This window comes from Lampetra planeri, chromosome 5 (genome assembly GCF_965212315.1).
Source record: "Lampetra planeri chromosome 5, kcLamPlan1.2.h2, whole genome shotgun sequence".
Lineage (NCBI taxonomy): Eukaryota > Metazoa > Chordata > Hyperoartia > Petromyzontiformes > Petromyzontidae > Lampetra > Lampetra planeri.
In genome coordinates, this window is record NC_136111.1 from 4,173,664 (window position 1) to 4,193,465 (window position 19,802).

The 19,802-nt window shown below is 54.6% G+C and overlaps 1 protein-coding gene across 1 annotated transcript in view; it reads right to left on the minus strand.

Moving 5' to 3' along the window:
* Positions 1–3,755: 3,755 nt before the first annotated feature.
* LOC144718696 (nucleosome assembly protein 1-like 1) overlaps positions 3,756–19,802 on the minus strand; it is a 75,163-nt gene continuing 59,116 nt past the window's right edge. Inside the window, exons 9-14 of the mRNA XM_078594152.1 lie at positions 17,157–17,296; positions 9,072–9,217; positions 8,629–8,801; positions 8,163–8,198; positions 4,731–4,778; positions 3,756–4,004 (exon numbers count right to left, since the gene is read on the minus strand). Coding sequence (XP_078450278.1) covers positions 3,996–4,004; positions 4,731–4,778; positions 8,163–8,198; positions 8,629–8,801; positions 9,072–9,217; positions 17,157–17,296 — 552 coding nt within the window. The 3' untranslated portion in view covers positions 3,756–3,995. The remainder of the gene's footprint in view (positions 4,005–4,730; positions 4,779–8,162; positions 8,199–8,628; positions 8,802–9,071; positions 9,218–17,156; positions 17,297–19,802) is intronic.

Below are 19,802 nucleotides of genomic sequence, written 5' to 3' on the forward strand. Positions count from 1 at the left end.
CCAACTGACAAGCAGCGGTGATGCAGTGATAGGCAAAAACGTGGACCGTTTGGTTATCATTATTATCAATTAGGACTCATCAGCAAAGCATAGCCACCAATGCTCACTGCTGCCAAGGTTTGCTTCTGGAAACAGCATCTGCAGAGTCCTCAATTTTCACACTTATTGGGGCCCGTATAGCCATAGCATTGAAGTGGGGACTCCGCATATACGGTTCCCAAGATCCCATGGGTAGTGTGAAAGTGGCATGTTTAGCCAATTGCAATAAACATGAGTGTTTGTCTTCTTGTAAGAGGAAACGAGAGAACCCGGGATTTAAACACAAAAATCCCCCATACAAGCTGTGCCAGAATCCATTGCTGTGCTGAAACCTCTAGCCAGACCCACACCCAGCACACCTGCTTCAAGCACTAACCAGGCTCAACCCTGGCATTGCAATCTCCAAATCTATTATCCAGCGTGAGGGGGTTGCAAGCGGGATATATTTAGCCTCCTTGGAGATGACAACTTAAAGTGCAGTCCCAGGGATACAAATCTTGCTCCCTCTCCCCAACCCTACTCCATCACATCGGATCCAGTCTGAAGGGCAGAGGAACGCTGTAGGCTTGACGGAATGTAAGATATATATCCGTGAAAGTGACCAGTCCTCCAATAAATTTTCCGGCAAAACAAAATGATTGTTTTTTAGTTTTTGTCGTCGACAGAACTGATGCACGCATCTTCCTTCACAAAGTTTGTACTCATCGCATGGGTACCCACGTGCCCAAGTGTGTTCTGGACTTACAAGAGACTCGTTTACTCCCTCGAGCTTAGTGCTGGCGATCTTGTAAATGCTACAAGAGGCACAGCATTATATTCAATGTCTTCTTGTTGTGTTATACCATATTAAGGCACGCCAAACAAATCCTGAGCCGCAGAAAAATTGCGTGTATGGCAAATGAAACTTCCCTGTGTTAGAAGTGCAGATTTTTAGGTACGTTGGTTGCCAATTGCAGCCATTTTGAAATCCAAGTCAGCCATTTTTTAAAATCCAAGATGGTGGCAGAAACTGGCTAAAGTGACCCGAGCATAAAATTAGTAACACAATTTTGTTGCTGAGTCCAAAATGCCCCTCTCTAGTGCCTGACTAGTGCTACTAAGATGGCTTGGAGTGATGGATAAATATTATTTGCGAGCTGTATTGAAGTGGAAGGCCTCAAGTGGCTGTTGGGTCATACAAAACGATGACCGTAGGTTTCCCACCCCTGTGCCGTATATACCCAGTGAAACATGCCAATGTTGAGGCCAACGTTGGCATGTGTACGCATGTGTTGAAGAACTCCTTTCGACCCCGTGCGTACCCAACCATGCTAATCGGAGGTTGGGACCATCAAAACCGTTGGACCAACGTTGGACCAACGACGGCCCAACGTTGGATCAACGTTGAACCAAAATTGGGGCGTCATTGGTCCAAAACGCCATTTTGACCGTGCATGTGCACCCAGAAACACACGCGCATGCACGAGGCACCTGTAAGTGCACACTTGTTTATTGTGTTCAGCAGCAATGCCCAATGAGTACAATGTGATTTGTCATTTTCCGAGCGACTGTAACTACATAGCGCACACGTCTCCATTTATAATGCACTTCGACTGGTATAGGCATTTTCCAAAGCACATATGTTGACCCTATTACAGTATATATATATGCGCATGGTGTGGTCAAAACGTTTTGAGAAAGGGATATGTTGAGTAAATAAATATGAGTTGAGGACATTTATCTTTGATAATCGCCCATATCGTGCAGGATGGCGGCAGCTCGGCTTCGTCTAGCAGCGGATAGATCGAGGCTGATGACGATTGTAGTAGTAGTAGCTACCCATTGCAATAAGAATTACTCGTGAAGGAGGTTATGTGCAGATGTATTGTCTGCTCATTGTTATTTATATTCTCCATGACGCTTGAACTATAGGAGACCCATATCTTACAAAGAGGGGCCATCGCCTATAAATAAATGGCAGTGCATCAACGTCGGTTCAAACGGACCTGACTCTCTGAAGAGATACTGTGTGTCGAAACCGGTCAAAAAGCTTGCTTGTGTTGAACCGGTGCTGCTGAGATGGAGGGAAAGATGTGTGAATGAGAAGGCAACGTCTGCTCCTTCGTAATGGGTTGTCAAGAACGGCGCAAGTTAAAAATGCGGGGACACAAATTGAAATCCCCACGCCGGGGTAACCCCAGACCCAGCGCATTAACGAACGATCGATCATCATCATCGTAAAGAACACCATCACACCTCTGGGGTCGCTAAAAGACATACCGGATGATATTCACGGTACGTCAACGGTGGGTAAGGATGGGCTCATCCCGCACGGTGCAGAGAGCGTGGAATTTCCACCCCACTGCCTGAGGACGACGAACCGATGATCGTTGTTTCCATGGGACACAAGAACGTTTTAATAAAAAAATAAAAATGTCACTGCAGGTAAGCTTGGATCAATGCTTGGCACTTGCACCTTTTAGTAGCTGGTGAGTAGTGGATCGCCACCCTCTCCTAACATCCCCCCCCCCTCGCAGAAAAAAACCCACCGCCGGAGATTTCGACCAACTCTCATGACGCGACATCACCATTAGCTTCAACGACGTTTATCGCCTCCTTGCCTGCCCCATCCCATTTGTATCGTCTTGTCGCGTATGTTCTGTCCCGCTCGCGCCGTCTCTCGTCTGCGCCGTCTCTCAGCGGCGAAACTTATGACGTCACTTGGAGGAAGGGGGGGGATCTCAGAGGTAGCTCTGTGACATCCACTTTTGTGCTTCGCCCTCTTAAACACAAAGGGTTTCACTCCGGTGCTTGTTCTCATGACGTGACGTCGATCGCACAATCGGCATGAAGTTGGGGGAAAATATATTTTTGCGAAAACTAAAAAAACTCAAACCCGATTGACCGACTTGATTCGAGCAGGTCAACTCCCTGCGTGTTTAGCACTCTTCAAGTCGAGGTAAACGTTCAGCAAACAGGGCTCCAGTCTAGCCGCCTTCCTAAGTCGCGAGCAACCGGCTCGTGTAACTTGACTGCGCGCAGATTGTCAACAGGGTTACCGACATCGCCAAGTCGGCGTAGCTGGCAAAAAAAAATTTACTCCGAGCCCACGTGTCGTCAAAATCAAAATAGCGAAACGCCAACGTGAAAAAGTGAAAATGCGTCCCGACAGACGTGCAGGAGGTGAAGATCAGGCTGTAGGGGTTGTGGTCAGGAGTAGGGCCAGTGCAGGGGTCGGCAACCTGCGCCTGCTTCGTGACATTATTCACGTGCATTGTGGCTCTTGAAATAGCGAGGTTGTATTGTTCTTTACTACCGAATTCGAAGAAAATGCCTGCTCTGTGTTATTTTAGTGACCAAAACCCCTTGGGCAAGTGTTAGGTGCTGATTGGCTAGCTTGCTGGTATAAAGGGTAGGGCGGGCTTGTTGTGTCTGTTTGGGAAGTTTGGTTAAGGTTACGCTAGTGTTGGCGTCTGGTTGGCTAGTTGTGATTAAGACCAGTGGTAGGCCTCATATCTGCTTGGCTCCTATGTACGATCCCCAACAGTTTCCCCTTACTCTCCCGTTGTTCAATAAGGCCTTTTTCACCGCTCGTTCGCTGTTGAAGTTGACTGCACCCTACCAGAATAAAACATGAAATTGGTTCAAATATGAATTCCCTTCCGTTCTCAAAACATTTTGACCGTTTTGGCACGTGTGCACGCACGCGCACACACACACACACACGCACGACTAAATTAAAATAGTATATTTAAATACCGTTAGTAGTAGTGGTGTTACAGTTGTTGTCTTTGTGAATTATTCGTTTAGGCAGAGTGTACAAAAACATTGTCGGCGTCCTCGCCGCCGTCGCGGTGTCTTGGCTAGAGTCGAGCTTGGGGGTGTGGTGGGGGGGGTCCAGAGTAACTCCCGAAGCCTCGTGGGCCGTCATCCAGATCCGCTCTCCTCCTCTTGCTGCGAGTAGCAAATGTTTTCATTCACCCCACCTGGTGCGAAGGGAGAAGAACGAAACCCGGATTAAAAACCATTCCCGCGAGCGACGCGAATCGCGAGCTTGAACGATTTCGGTGCCAGATGGATGGTCGGCCGCAATTGCAACCGTAGCTTTGGAAGCCGTCAACCTTTTCCTCCGTGGGAGTATCAATGAGTTCGATTGTAAAGTGTAATGTAATCGAAAGACTGTGTTGTCTCGGTGTGCTGCTTTTGGGTTGTTGTTGTTTCTGTTGTCGTTTTTCTGCCCCTGCTCCAGCTTACATTTTATCTCGACGAATCTGTGAAAATGTATATACTCGTGCAATGTGTACTGCCATTCTATGCCTATATTTATTATTTGTTGAATTGCTTAACTTGGCTCCATCTCACTTTCTTGTATTGTGTGCTGACGTGACTTGTAGTAGTTCTGTAATGTCATGTTCCCAAGGTCATTCTCGAACATGGGGCAGTGCAAATTTGCGCGAGTTTCAAATGGAAATTTGCTCACCTTACCGTGTGTCGACAACGGCACAATATACATAGAATTTGGTTAAAATAGATTAAAAAAACCCCCAAACAATAAAAATAATTTGGGAGCGAGAACGAGTGGCATTTAAATGAGCCTGTTTTGCATCAGAAGACGATGGAAGATGGCAATGACTTTGGGGAGGCCTTCATCCAACAGTGGATAATGACTGATGACGACGATGTGTTGTGTAAGTGAGAAACCCCCTTATTACCTGGGGCTTGGTGTCCTCATTCTGATTGCATCTCTTCCCATCGAGCTCCTGTGTTAAATACAAAGACAAACAACCCAGCGTATAGACATAACAGACTGTGGGGGCAAGTGCTGTTAGCGAGTAGCACCCTATGAAGGCCAGCACGGCACACGAAGGGATGGGTGGCCAGCACCACGCCCGGCCACCTTTGTCTCCCTCGTGGCGATGTTTTACACATGGCACCAGGTACTCATTTGAGACTGAGTCGACCTAGGAGCGGCCCAGGACCGGTTCAGATAATCGTCTCTGGCGATGGCCGTGAGTAGGAATCGAACTCGGGCGGCTGCCGGGTTCGTAGCGCAGCGCGCTGACTGCTACACTTCCACTTCGCTCCGTTAAGTACAAAGACAAAGATCTGCCGTATAGCCTGAACAGACTGTTGGGGCAAGTGCTGTTAGCGAGCACACACATACACAGACACGTCCATAAAGACAACATTATACAGAGTTATCCATTTATGGAAATTCCGCTGATTCCTAACGATCCTCGGCTTATGCTGAAAGCAAATCAGACCGGTGATGTTGGACAGGGTGTATCGAGAGCGTGCTAATAGGATGTAATAAGTGTATCGATCTGGGCGAGGGAGACAATTATAGGCTTTGCAATACAATTTTAAAACCCCTATTATTTCTCCCTATCAATTGAGTGCGGGGGGGGGGGGTTATCTACGAAATAGATCTTGCATAATCGGGGACCCAAATTGAAAGGGCACTGGGGCCATTGCGTGATTATCGTAGTAGCAAAAGTAGCTACATATGTAGTAGCTACGGGCCCCGCACTTTCAAGGGCCCCGCGCTAAATGCTTTCAAGCTGTCAATTCCGGTTCAGTGATTCTGCACTTGCTCTATTACAATAGTACTATACTGCCTTCAACTTTGACGAACCACTGGGTGTTTATGGTTAGCGATTTGTCGTATCATCTGGCTGTATAGCAAATTAAAAATATAATTACTTAACTATGCAAGTAAAAAATGTCTTTTTTTATATTTATGTTTCATTTTTATTTATTTAGGGCCCTTTTATAACATATGCTACAGGCCCTGCACTAGCTTAATCCGGCACTGATTGGGGCCTGTGCTCATCTCTATATGCAGCCCTGTCCGAGCTGGTGGCGATCAATTATAATTACCACGGTGGGGGCGGCGGAGGGAGGGGGGGTATCAGTGAAGAATGAGAAAAACTGAAATTAAAAACAGCAAGGGGGATGGTTGTCCAGCTCAGTGGGATTTTAATGGCCGTGTCAGAACATTCAGCCAGCACCACTGTGTAAGACTATGGATTCCAAATCCAGGTTCTAGCCACTCGCGATTAAAAACCATAACGATTAAACAGTTTATTTTATTTTACCAGGTAAGCTGCTTTGTAGCTCATTTTCAGAAGCAACCTGGCCACAAATGACAGCTTAACCAAATGGCTTATCGTGTGGTAATTTATAGCAGCCAAATACTCTAACCGCACGTTGATTCTAAAATGTGGAGGGAAGAACTGGAGGACCCGGAGAAAAATCCACGCTACCGCGGGGAGAGAGAGACATGCAAACTCAAAATATACATGGGTCAGGGTCCGGATCGAACCCACGACCTCCTGCAAACCAGACGAGGTGGTTAAACCAGGTTGTCGCTCAGTGAAGTGATGGTCTCAGCCTGATAATTGGATAAAGGTCAAGGTAAAGGGGGAGCCCTGCAATTAGTACTTGCTGCCATACCTTCTGGGTTGAGGGCGTAAATGCTTTCTGGAGATCAGCAGTGGAGAAGCTCCTGCTGAAATGCAACTTCTGGTCACCCCCAAAGTTTGTGGAACGAGTGCCACGCAACTGTGGCGGAGACTACACTCCAGATGGGGCATCAGCTGCTGACCTCAGACTCTCCAATCGAGTGGAATATGTTCCACGGCAAATTAGGCACCGAGCATCACCCAAATAGACGTTTGATATTTTTCAATAATGATCTCATGGCTCAGAAAGAGGAGGAATTATCCACAATTCAGAGGCTGTTTGCAATTACCGGGGAAACGTCGTACTCAAATTGTAAATGTTGTGGGTTTACTTTCCAGCACACAACCGGTGTGCTGTACTCGTAACTAATTGGCAGAGGTGGGACAAAGTCATTGTTATGCAAGTCCAAGTCGAGTCGCAAGTCATCAAATTCATGACTCGAGTCTGACTCGAGTCCAAGTCACATGACTCGAGTCCACACCTCTGCTAATTGGCACGTTCTGTTTACGTGACAAACCTTACTAGTTGGCTGTGTCGGGTGGTGGCGGGTTTAACAACACATTTATATTCACGCGATCTAAACCAAACCCCCTCTTATGAATAATATTGGTCGCGAAAACCTCCCACGCGTTAACTCATGGCTAAGTTTGTAAGACCTCCCTCGAGATGTATGAGAGCGCCACCTGGTGTCTGTGTTGAGAGACACCAAAGAATAAATCGTGTCGCTCGCATTTTCAGTTGCGCTTCCGCGGCAGTCTGGAACGTTCTTCCTTCTGATGTTAGGAAGCCACTGGGGTCTGCGCACATTTTAAATCGCCTAAATTGAAAACTCATTCCCTTAGAACTGCCTTTCGTGTTTAGTTTGTTGTCCTTCCCCCGCACCTCCAATGAATGCGGTTGGCTACGTGCAGCGCTAAATAAGTTCAACAAATGAACCTTATGGCGGGACCCCGTGGTTCCTAATAAACCGAAGTCAAAATCGCAATTATTTAATTAGTTTTTGGCGACTCTGTCCCACCGCGCACATAAACGCCGCGACCCACCTGGCACGGATCATTCTGAAGTCATGTCGTCCAAGCACAGCGAGGACGAATGCGCAGAAGAAACACAACTTTGAAACTTTGATTAGCGCATCGTGTGGAGCTCGTCGAGAGGAATAGATCGCCGCGTCGTTCGCCTTCGACAGACATGAAATGACGTTGCGTCGCAGTTTATGCGAGAGCCGGGGGCTTATGGGACCCTGGGGTCCCGCCATGAAGTTAATTTGTGTACTTGCCACTACTGGTGGATGCGCCTACAGAAACACATCAATACGGTATTTGGCCTACTCTTCCAACAACGGCCAGGCGTTTTGGACGAGGTGGGAGCACGCACGCTTCACCCCAGCGTACGTGACCTGCTGACCGACTAACTTGTGGTCGTGCCCATCTGTTGTACTGCGGGGTTGAACATTTCACAATTGTTTTAACTACCGTGACCGGAGATTCCAAGTCCAGTGGCAGCATCCCCGTGGGGGGATGGGGGGGGCCTCTCCTCTGGCTCTCTGGCTGGTGGAGGTCCTTCCTCCAGCGGGGGGGGGGGGGGCATAAGCAAGAAATTGTAGGGTCTGGGCCTCGGTCATCGATGCCGAAACGACTGCGTTCACAGTGGGCACCGGAGAATGGGAAAAGGGAGCTCACCTCATTCTCTTCTCCCTCTTCATCATCGTCCTCGTACTGCAAACAAGAGAGACGACCGAGTTTAGCTGCGCGGGGAGTCGCAGGTGACGTGGTGACACGCGGGGAGACGGGGCAGTCGCAGGTGACGTGGTGACACGCGGGGAGATGGGGGAGACGGGGGGGGGGGGGGGATGGGGGATATGGGGGAGACGTCGCTACTACGCGGCTCTAGTGGCAGCGCCAGTCTCAGATCCGGCACGTCGCAGGCCTCGGTCGGCGAGCTCGCGGAGCGAGAGGGACGGGCACGAGGAGGGAGGACGGGGACGTTGCGAGGGGGAGCCGAGGGAAGGGGTCGTTTGGGGACTGGAGGATGGAGCAAGGTGGCAGCCGAGGACCTGCCGTCGATGCGGAGCAGCCGACAGAGAGAGGAGGAGAGAGGAGGGACCGGTGGAGGGAGATTTCGACGTGAGCCGCATCCTTCACTCACGTCGTCATCGTCGTCGTCATCATCATCGTCGTCATCGTCGTCGAGGGCCTCGCCCGTGAAGTAGAGCACGGCTCGCGGGACCAGGCGGTCGCGGATGAAGTGGCCGACCTCAAAGTCCGTGGCGAGCATCGCCTGGATCAAGAAGTCCTCCTTGTCGCACTCAGTGTCCGATACTGGGATAGCAAAAGAAACACGCCGGGGGGTAACGGACGGCGGCACAGAGAGCGTGGAGGTGCATCTGTACGCGCCCAGATCGATTTTTAATTCGAGCGCAGTGCGATTGTTATCCAACCCCGGTGCGATTGAAATCCGGCACCTCCGATTAGCGCTGTTGGCTACGTACGGTATGATGGGGCAAGGAACCGCTGGACCAACGTCGCCCCAACGTTCCACATTTACAGGGCAGTTACTCTGTTACCTCATCGTGGGTGTTAGCTCGTTACCTCGTGGCGGGCTGAAGAAGTGGAAGAAGGACTCTGCGCGCTCCGTCCTGGTGACGACGCGCACGCTGCCCGTGCTCTTGTGCTTCTGGCGCTTGCGCACGACCCGCTGCGTCACGTCGCGGCCCTCCAGCCACGAGATCTCGCAGCTGCGCGGGCGCCAACGGCGGCGACGGGCGACGGCCAGTGGCGAGGGGCAAGGAGGGAAGAGCGACGGTCAAGCACACGCACGGATGATTCCCCCCCCGGCCGTTTTCTGACACCAGCTAGCCCCCCACCGTAGCCTTAACAGACTGTCGGGGCAAGCACACTAAGCTATAGGGACTCCTCCACTATTCGACTTACGAACTTTCAGAGACACGAACAAACCTGGTCCGTATGTCTAGTTGCTTGTTCGGACCGAGAGTCGTAAGTTCAACCACCAGAGCAATAGATGGCGGTGGTGGCATCTACATCTGCAGAACGTGAAGAACCAGCGGCATCTACATCTGCAAAACATGAAGAACCAATGGCATCTACATATGCAGAACGTGAAGAACCAGTGGCATCTACATCTGCAGAACGTGAAGAACCAGTGGCATCTACATCTGCAGAACGTGAAGAACCAGTGGCATCTACATCTGCAGAACGCGAAGAACCAGTGGCATCTACATCTGCAGAACGTGAAGAACCAGTAGCATCTACATCTGCAGAACGTGAAGAACCAGTGGCATCTACATCTGCAGAACGCGAAGAACCAGTGGCATCTACATCTGCAGAACGTGAAGAACCAGTGGCATCTACATCTGCAGAACGTGAAGAACCAGTGGCATCTACATCTATGGGAGATTATACAACGTTTCACCTCTGGAACCTAACTCGTTCATAAGTGGAGGAGTCCCTGTATTTATGAAACGTTTTTTTTTTCCCAGGTAAGGCACGTTCAGCTAAATATAACTCTTTTTCTTTGCACCACCTAACTCTGGCGACAGACGCGAGCATACTTACGATACATTAAATCTCACAGATCTCGTTTATATCACACGCAGATAATTAATCAATATATCTAAATACCAATTTTTTATTTTTACCAGGAAAGGGCCACTGAGCTTCTTTAGCTCTTTTTCTAGAAGCGACCTGGCGATCACAAATGATAGCTCGACAAAGTGGCTCATCGTCACCATCGTGTGGGAATTCATAGCGGCAGCCAAATACTCAAAACGCGTGACGATGATTCTAAGTGTGGAGGGAAAAACCTGGAGGACTCGGAAAAAAATCCACACGACCACGGAGAGAGAGAGAGAGACATGCAAACTTGAAATATACAGCAGCAGGCGTGAGGGTCGGTATCAAACCCAGCACCTCCTGTATACCAGGCGAGGTAGTTAACATCTTGCCACCGTGCTGTTGTACGCGCCACTTAGCAGGCGGCTGCTTCGTGTGCCCCGTTTTTTTAAACGCATCTACTACCACATAAAGTGAGGAAAAAACTGTACAGTGTATGTGCGGGCAAGGCATGGCTCATAATGGCCATGTCGATGGACTGAATTGGAACCGCCACGGAGATCCTGGCTTCATATTTGAGATTTAGGGACCCGTGATTGAACTGTAATTTTCCCGTGCGGTGAATTGACGATTTCAGCCTGGTCACCAGTTTTTGTTGTTGTTGTGCTCGGTGCATAATTCAGGATATACCAAGCTCTAAAGATGAAATATGTAGGCTGGGTTGTCACGCAACAAACGCTCTTTGCCGGGCACATCGGGGCGCACCGTCTGATCACGTGGGTGAAGATACCCATTCATTGAAGGCAACTTCAGAGGGAATTATTATGACGTCATTATCGGGGACGTGATGTCATGTCGCGCTCTGCTCGCTGTGAGAGGTCCTAAATGGGACGGATTAATCTCCACGGCATCCCCACCGATAGCACAAATGGAATATCACCTTGATGATTACTGATTAGGTATGACTGTGACGCTGATCATTACTGATGATGATTGATAGATGATGATGATAATGGATGATTGATGATGGATGACCACCTTGGAACCGACGATCACACGATCGGAAGCTCTGCTGCCCTACCCCCGTGTGTCCTCTCCTCCGGGCAATGCCCAAACCGAGCTGAGACTTCAAAAAAACCGCTTGTGCGGTACATGGGGGTACACAGGAATCACCCCGCGCAGAAATATCCCCACTCCCCCCCCCCAACTCCTCTAGGTAACCGGCGCGCGCGGCCATCGCGGGAGTCTGCAATTTGAAAAATTCATTCCGCTAAGAGCTCGGCAACGCTGGCACAGTCGTCGCGAAGCTTTCTGAGCAACAAGGCGGCCACGGCTGCGTCGTCCGGCGTTGTCCGTATTTTCAGCGCATTACTCCAAGTGTGCCGCAGCGCCGTGTTTTATTGACGCGCGTGTGTGCGCGCTCTCTCTCTCTCGCTCTCGTCCGGGGGAGGGATGATTAATTGTGTTTTTTCTGTGGGGTGGAGGAGATATTCTCTCCCTTGCTCTCACTGTATTCCTCCATCCCCTACACGTTTGTCCGGTTGTCCATGTACTCTCCCCTTGTCTAGTTCTTGCCCAGTTGCTTCTTGTCCTTCCCACCGCTCCCTCCTCTCCCCCACCTCCGATTAGCATGGTTGGCTACGTACGGTGCGAAAGAAGTCTAACAAACACACGTGCGTCATCGACCCTCGACCTGCCTGTCATTCCAGACTGCCTGCCCAATGTGTCTGCTTGTCTATCCGCCCGTCTATGAACTCTGCCTGTTCTGTCTGCCTAGAACCTCCTGCCCCCCCCCCCCTTAGCGTTCCGTCTGAGTGCCCCCCCCCTCTCCGTCTGTGTCTGCCTCCATGCCCGTGCACGTCTCTCTGAGCCGGCGCCCCTCATTGCAAGGCCTCATGGGCCACTGGCAGCCTCCCTGGTGGCCTTCAGCGCGGCCCCTGTGGTGTGGCCCCCAGACAATGCACAAAGAGTGAATACCCACCCCCCCTCCATCATCATCATCATCGTGCTGCTGTCAAACTCCCCCCCCCTCGCCCAATGGTTTAAAATGTGTGGAGGCACCTCGCACTGACGATGTCTGAAAATGAGTGACGAACGCCGCTCTCGCCTGTGCGCTGCTCCGGGGAGATTTTGTTTTATTTTTCTTCAAAATCAAGAATTGAGAAAGGCTTTGGGTGCCGTTCCTTCTGGCTTGACCTTAAAGGTTCGAAAGCAGCAGACGTCCGAGACAAAGCGCCCACGGGGCATCTCCGCACATTAGGGGACCTCGGTCAGAATCTCTAAGTAATTTTAAAGATACACACGGGGGGTGGGTGGGGGGGGTGTCGTTTTAAAGGAAAATATGGGTTCTTTTGTGGAGAAAGGCAATGGTTTGACACTTACAAAAAAAGCTAAAAGTACCATCATCACCATCATCTCAGAGTGGAGTTAGTGTCGGGTGAGTTTCGGGTGAGCGTGGGGTGGGCGTGAGGTGAGTGTGGGGTGGGCGTGGAGTGAGCATGGGGTGAGCGTGGGGTGAGTGTAGGGTAAGCAAGGGGTAAGTGTGGGTGAGTGTGGGGTGAGCGTGGGGTGGGCGTGGGGTGAGCTTGGGGTTAGCGTGGGTGAGTGTGGGGTGAGCATGGGGTGAGCGTGGGGTGAGTGTAGGGTAAGCAAGGGGTAAGTGTGGGTGAGTGTGGGGTGAGCGTGGGGTGAGCGTGGGGTGAGCGTGGGGTGAGCATGGAGTGAGCATGGGGTGAGCGTGGGGTGAGCGTGGGGTGAGCATGGGGTGAGCGTGGGGTGAGCGTGGGTGAGCGTGGGGTGAGTGTGGGGTGAGCGTGGGGTGAGCGTGGGGTGAGCATGGAGTGAGCATGGAGTGAGCATGGGGTGAGCGTGGGGTGAGCGTGGGTGAGCGTGGGGTGAGTGTGGGGTGAGCGTGGGGTGAGCGTGGGGTGAGCGTGGGGTGAGCGTGGGGTGAGCATGGAGTGAGCATGGGGTGAGCGTGGGGTGAGCGTGGGGTGAGCGTGGGTGAGCGTGGGGTGAGTGTGGGGTGAGCGTGGGGTGAGCGTGGGGTGAGCGTGGGGTGAGCGTGGGGTGAGCATGGAGTGAGCATGGGGTGAGCGTGGGGTGAGCGTGGGGTGAGCGTGGGGTGAGCGTGGAGTGAGCATGGGGTGAGCGTGGGGTGAGCGTGGGGTGAGCGTGGGGTGAGTGTGGGGTGAGTGTGGGGTGAGCGTGGGGTGAGCATGGAGTGAGCATGGGGTGAGCGTGGGTGAGCATGGGGTGAGTGTGGGGTGAGCGTGGGGTGAGCGTGGGGTGAGCGTGGGGTGAGCGTGGGGTGAGCATGGAGTGAGCATGGGGTGAGCGTGGGGTGAGCGTGGGGTGAGCGTGGGGTGAGCGTGGAGTGAGCATGGGGTGAGCGTGGGGTGAGTGTGGGGTGAGCGTGGGGTGAGTGTGGGGTGAGTGTGGGGTGAGCGTGGGGTGAGCATGGAGTGAGCATGGGGTGAGCGTGGGGTGAGCGTGGGGTGAGCGTGGGGTGAGCGTGGAGTGAGCATGGGGTGAGCGTGGGGTGAGCGTGGGGTGAGCGTGGGGTGAGCGTGGGGTGAGTGTGGGGTGAGCGTGGGGTGAGCGTGGAGTGAGCGTGGGGTGAGCGTGGGGTGAGCGTGGAGTGAGCATGGGGTGAGCATGGAGTGAGCATGGGGTGAGCGTGGGGTGAGCGTGGGGTGAGCGTGGGGTGAGCGTGGGGTGAGCGTGGAGTGAGCGTGGGGTGAGCGTGGGGTGAGCATGGGGTGAGCGTGGGGTGAGCGTGGGGTGAGTGTGGGGTGAGCGTGGGGTGAGCGTGGAGTGAGCATGGAGTGAGCATGGGGTGAGCGTGGGGTGAGCGTGGGGTGAGTGTGGGGTGAGCGTGGGGTGAGCGTGGGGTGAGCATGGAGTGAGCGTGGGGTGAGCGTGGGGTGAGCGTGGGGTGAGCGTGGGGTGAGCGTGGGGTGAGCGTGGGGTGAGCGTGGGGTGAGTGTGGGGTGAGCGTGGGGTGAGCATGGAGTGAGCATGGGGTGAGCGTGGGGTGAGCGTGGGGTGAGCGTGGGGTGAGCGTGGGGTTAGCGTGGGTGAGCGTGGGGTGAGTGTGGGGTGAGCGTGGGGTGAGCATGGGGTGAGCGTGGGGTGAGTGTGGGGTGAGCGTGGGGTGAGCGTGGGGTGAGCGTGGGGTGAGCATGGAGTGAGCGTGGGGTGAGCGTGGGGTGAGCGTGGGTGAGCGTGGGGTGAGTGTGGGGTGAGCGTGGGGTGAGCGTGGGGTGAGCGTGGGGTGAGCGTGGGGTGAGCGTGGGGTGAGCGTGGGGTGAGCATGGAGTGAGCATGGGGTGAGCGTGGGGTGAGCGTGGGGTGAGCGTGGGGTGAGCGTGGGGTGAGCGTGGGTGAGCGTGGGGTGAGTGTGGGGTGAGCGTGGGGTGAGCGTGGGGTGAGTGTGGGGTGAGCGTGGGGTGAGCATGGAGTGAGCATGGGGTGAGCGTGGGGTGAGCGTGGGGTGAGCGTGGGGTGAGCGTGGGGTTAGCGTGGGTGAGCGTGGGGTGAGTGTGGGGTGAGCGTGGGGTGAGCATGGGGTGAGCGTGGGGTGAGTGTGGGGTGAGCGTGGGGTGAGCGTGGGGTTAGCGTGGAGTGAGCGAGGGGTGAGTGTGGGGTTAGCGTGGGGTGAGCGTGGGGTGAGTGTGGGGTGAGCGTGGGGTGAGCGTGGGGTTAGCGTGGAGTGAGCGAGGGGTGAATGTGGGGTTAGCGTGGGGTGAGCGTGGGGTGAGTGTGGGGTTAGCGTGGGGTTAGCGTGGAGTGAGCGTGGGGTGAGCGTGGGGTGAGCATGGAGTGAGCGAGGGGTGAGTGTGGGGTTAGCGTGGGGTGAGCGAGGGGTGAGTGTGGGGTGAGCGTGGGGTGAGCGTGGGGTTAGCGTGGAGTGAGCGAGGGGTGAGTGTGGGGTGAGTGTGGGGTGAGCGTGGGGTGAGCATGGAGTGAGCGAGGGGTGAGTGTGGGGTTAGCGTGGGGTGAGCGTGGGGTGAGTGTGAGTGAGCGAGGGGTGAGTGTGGGGTGAGCATGGAGTGAGCGAGGGGTGAGTGTGGGGTGAGCGTGGGGTGAGCGTGGGGTTAGCGTGGGTGAGCGTGGGGTGAGTGTGGGGTTAGCGTGGGGTGAGCGTGGGGTTAGCGTGGGTGAGTGTGGGGTGAGCGTGGGGTGAGCATGGGGTGAGCGTGGGGTGAGCGTGGGGTGAGCATGGAGTGAGCATGGGGTGAGCGTGGGGTGAGTGTGGGGTGAGTGTGGGGTGAGCGTGGGGTGAGCATGGGGTGAGCATGGGGTGAGCGTGGGGTGAGCGTGAGGTGAGCATGGAGTGAGCATGGGGTGAGCATGGAGTGAGCATGGGGTGAGCGTGGGGTGAGCGTGGGGTGAGCGTGGGGTGAGCGTGGAGTGAGCATGGGGTGAGCGTGGGGTGAGTGTGGGGTGAGCGTGGGGTGAGCATGGGGTGAGCATGGGGTGAGCGTGGGGTGAGCATGGAGTGAGCATGGGGTGAGCGTGGGGTGAGCGTGGGGTGAGCGTGGAGTGAGCATGGGGTGAGCGTGGGGTGAGCATGGAGTGAGCATGGGGTGAGCGTGGGGTGAGTGTGGGGTGAGCGTGGGTGAGCGTGGGGTGAGCGTGGGGTGAGCGTGGGGTGAGCGTGGAGTGAGCATGGGGTGAGTGTGGGGTGAGCGTGGGGTGAGCGTGGAGTGAGCATGGGGTGAGCGTGGGGTGAGCATGGAGTGAGCATGGGGTGAGCGTGGGGTGAGCGTGGGGTGAGCGTGGGGTGAGCGTGGAGTGAGCATGGGGTGAGCGTGGGGTGAGCATGGAGTGAGCATGGGGTGAGCGTGGGGTGAGCGTGGGGTGAGCGTGGAGTGAGCATGGAGTGAGCATGGGGTGAGCGTGGGGTGAGTGTGGGGTGAGCGTGGGTGAGCGTGGGGTGAGCGTGGGGTGAGCGTGGGGTGAGCATGGGGTGAGCGTGGGGTGAGCGTGGGGTGAGCGTGGGGTGAGCATGGAGTGAGCATGGGGTGAGCGTGGGGTGAGTGTGGGGTGAGCGTGGGTGAGCGTGGGGTGAGCGTGGGGTGAGCGTGGGGTGAGCGTGGAGTGAGCATGGGGTGAGTGTGGGGTGAGCGTGGGGTGAGCGTGGAGTGAGCATGGGGTGAGCGTGGGGTGAGCATGGAGTGAGCATGGGGTGAGTGTGGGGTGAGCGTGGGGTGAGCGTGGAGTGAGCATGGGGTGAGCGTGGGGTGAGCATGGAGTGAGCATGGGGTGAGCGTGGGGTGAGTGTGGGGTGAGCGTGGGTGAGCGTGGGGTGAGCGTGGGGTGAGCGTGGGGTGAGCGTGGAGTGAGCATGGGGTGAGCGTGGGGTGAGCGTGGGGTGAGCGTGGAGTGAGCATGGGGTGAGCATGGGGTGAGCGTGGGGTGAGCATGGAGTGAGCATGGGGTGAGCGTGGGGTGAGCGTGGGGTGAGCGTGGGGTGAGCATGGAGTGAGCATGGGGTGAGCGTGGGGTGAGTGTGGGGTGAGCGTGGGGTGAGCGTGGGGTGAGCGTGGGGTGAGCATGGGGTGAGTGTGGGGTGAGCGTGGGGTGAGCGTGGAGTGAGCATGGGGTGAGCGTGGGGTGAGCATGGAGTGAGCATGGGGTGAGTGTGGGGTGAGCGTGGGGTGAGCGTGGAGTGAGCATGGGGTGAGCGTGGGGTGAGCATGGAGTGAGCATGGGGTGAGCGTGGGGTGAGTGTGGGGTGAGCGTGGGTGAGCGTGGGGTGAGCGTGGGGTGAGCGTGGGGTGAGCGTGGAGTGAGCATGGGGTGAGCGTGGGGTGAGCATGGAGTGAGCATGGGGTGAGCGTGGGGTGAGCATGGGGTGAGCGTGGGGTGAGCGTGGGGTGAGCGTGGGTGAGCGTGGGGTGAGCGTGGGGTGAGCATGGAGTGAGCTTGGGGGAGGGAGGGGTGAGCATGGGGTGAGCGTGGGGTGAGTGTGGGGTGAGCATGGAGTGAGCATGGGGTGAGCGTGGGGTGAGCGTGGGGTGAGCGTGGGGTGAGCATGGAGTGAGCGAGGGGTGAGTGTGGGGCGAGCGTGGGGTGAGCGCTGGGCGCTGCACTCACCCTTGACAGGCCACGATCTCAGGGCCGTCGTAGGCGAGGGGCTGCGTGTCGCCGGGCGTCGCCTGCAGTTCGTACGTCTTCCTGAGCGTCGCGTTGGAGAAGAACTCGTTACCTGAGAAGTGGAACTCGAGGGTGAACGACTGGCGTCGTGGCAGAGAGCGGGAGCAGGGCGGGGGGAGAGCGAGGTGAGAGGGGGGGAGAGGGGGAGAGCGATTGGGAAGGAAAAGAACGCAGATAAGAGGAATATTCCCTGGACCCGTTACGGGCAGATGCGTTCCTGAAAAAAAAACGCGTTCATCATCGTCGTCGTCACATCATCGCGATCCATGGGGCAGATCGCCCGGAAGTGTCCACTGCACATTTCGTCATGTTTGTGTTACACTTTTCTCTGTCCACAGGGCCCAACATGGTCTGCGTGGATGAGAAAAAGCTGCGTCGCCCGTTCGCCGAACTCGACTCGCGTCCACGGTTCGTGCGCAGCCACCTCTAAAGCTCGGGGATGCGTGAACGACGTGGGGCGCCAAGAACCCGCGGTGTCGCATTGAAAACGCACGCGGTTTTATTTTTTGTCCGCCGTCAAAGGGGCAGCCATGGCGAGTGCGGACCAGAAGGCCTGCGCGTCGTGAGCGGTCAGTGCAACGGGGTTGAACGGTCATCACTCGGGAAAAAAAGCACCACTGATGAATATCGCCCCTACCGCCCCCCCCCCCACCGTGAACTGTCTCCAAAACGCCCTTGTGGTGTTCTAGGGGACCCGCGGTGCAAAGTTCAATATCCGACTACAAATCAGCTACCCCCCCCCCCTCTCTCTCTTCTCCTCTCGCTCCTCTCCCATCTGAAGAAGGGCCATTGTCTGAAATGTCAGCTGATTATATATTGTCCCGTCGTAAGGCGGCGTCGTCGATACATCGCAATGGTTCACCGTGCACCACGTGCGCGTGTGTCGCTCACACAACACGTACACAACACGTGCACAACACGTGCGTCGCTCACACAACACGTGCACCACGTGCACCACGTGCGCGTGTGTCGCTCACACAACACGTGCACCACGTGCACCACGTGCGCGTGTGTCGCTCACACAACACGTGCACCACGTGCACCACGTGCGCGTGTGTCGCTCACACAACACGTGCACCACGTGCACCACGTGCGCGTGTGTCGCTCACACAACACGTGCACCACGTGCACCACGTGCGCGTGTGTCGCTCACACAACACGTGCACCACGTGCGCGTGTGTCGCTCACACAACACGTGCACCACGTGCACCACGTGCGCGTGTGTCGCTCACACAACACGTGCACCACGTGCACCACGTGCGCGGGTGTCGCTCACACAACACGTGCACCACGCACATTGCGCGCCGCAGAAAAAATACACGCGTACAGCCTCGTTGTCGATTTACTGCTGGGACGACGGGGCCTCCACACCCCCCTCCCCCCCACGTGCCGGTCGTGGCTTTCTGTTCGTCCATACTTCACCACGCCGCTCAGTGCAACAGTTTGGTGAAGGACGGGTTTCTGACACCGCTCGCAACGGACGACTCAGGCGTGGCTGGGAACTGAACTCGGGTCGCCGGGCGCACACGATTAGCGGCGTGCAATGCACACGCTCGCAGTGCTGCATAATCGTCGTCTCCTTAGCCACCGGCTACCTCGAACAATAACCGGGGTTAGTTGCTGTAATTGTCTGCGTTGTGAAATTCCAAACAATTACCCTCACGAATGCCAATAAGTGATTCAATCTATGAAATGAAACTTGTCAGGGGACGGAGGGAGACAGAGGGAGAGAGGACGGAGAGAGAGGGGGGAGATGGAAGGGGAGATGGAGGTGGAGATAGAGAGGGAGCGAGAGACCTGTCGTAGGATTAAGAGAACGAGAGAGAGAGAGAGGGGATGTGAGAGTGTGCGAGCGAGCGGAGATACCAGGAGCTTGAGAGGGAGAGAGGGAGCAGTGAAACAGAGTGGAAATAAATGGAGCGAGAGGGACAAGTGGAGATGAGAGAGAGAGAGGGAGAAGCGAGGACGAGAGGGGACAGGAGATAGAGGGCGAACATATGGTGATGGAATGAGAGAGTTGCAGAGAGTGGGATTGAGCGAAACGGGCTATTTCTCTGTTGCTCTGCAAATCGGTTTAAGAGAGATGGTTTGTGAGATTTCAAGGAGCGCAATATATATAATGTAATGGAAAGGACAGTGCTAGAGAGACGGATGATCGGGATAAAAATAGAGAATATAATCCCATTAAAAATCCAATTAAATACCCAGGATATGTGCAGCAAATCAGAGCTTCGCGATGGGCTCATGGGAACACTCATCCTTCGTCGTCATCATCATCATAGCCATCAATCGCATCACCGTGAATGGCATCATCGTCATCAACGCCATCATAGTGACTACCTGTAAATGACCATCATCATCAGTGGCATCACCATTGTTATCATAATCAGTACAATCCTCACCAGTAGCATCAATATAATAATTGCCATGTTTGATTTGATCATCATCATCATCATAATGACCACTCTTATCATCCTCATTAGTAGCCTCACCACTGTCATCATCATCGCCATCAATCACATCACTGATATCGCATAATCCTCAACATCAGCATAATCATATTTGTCAAATTAATTGATCACGATC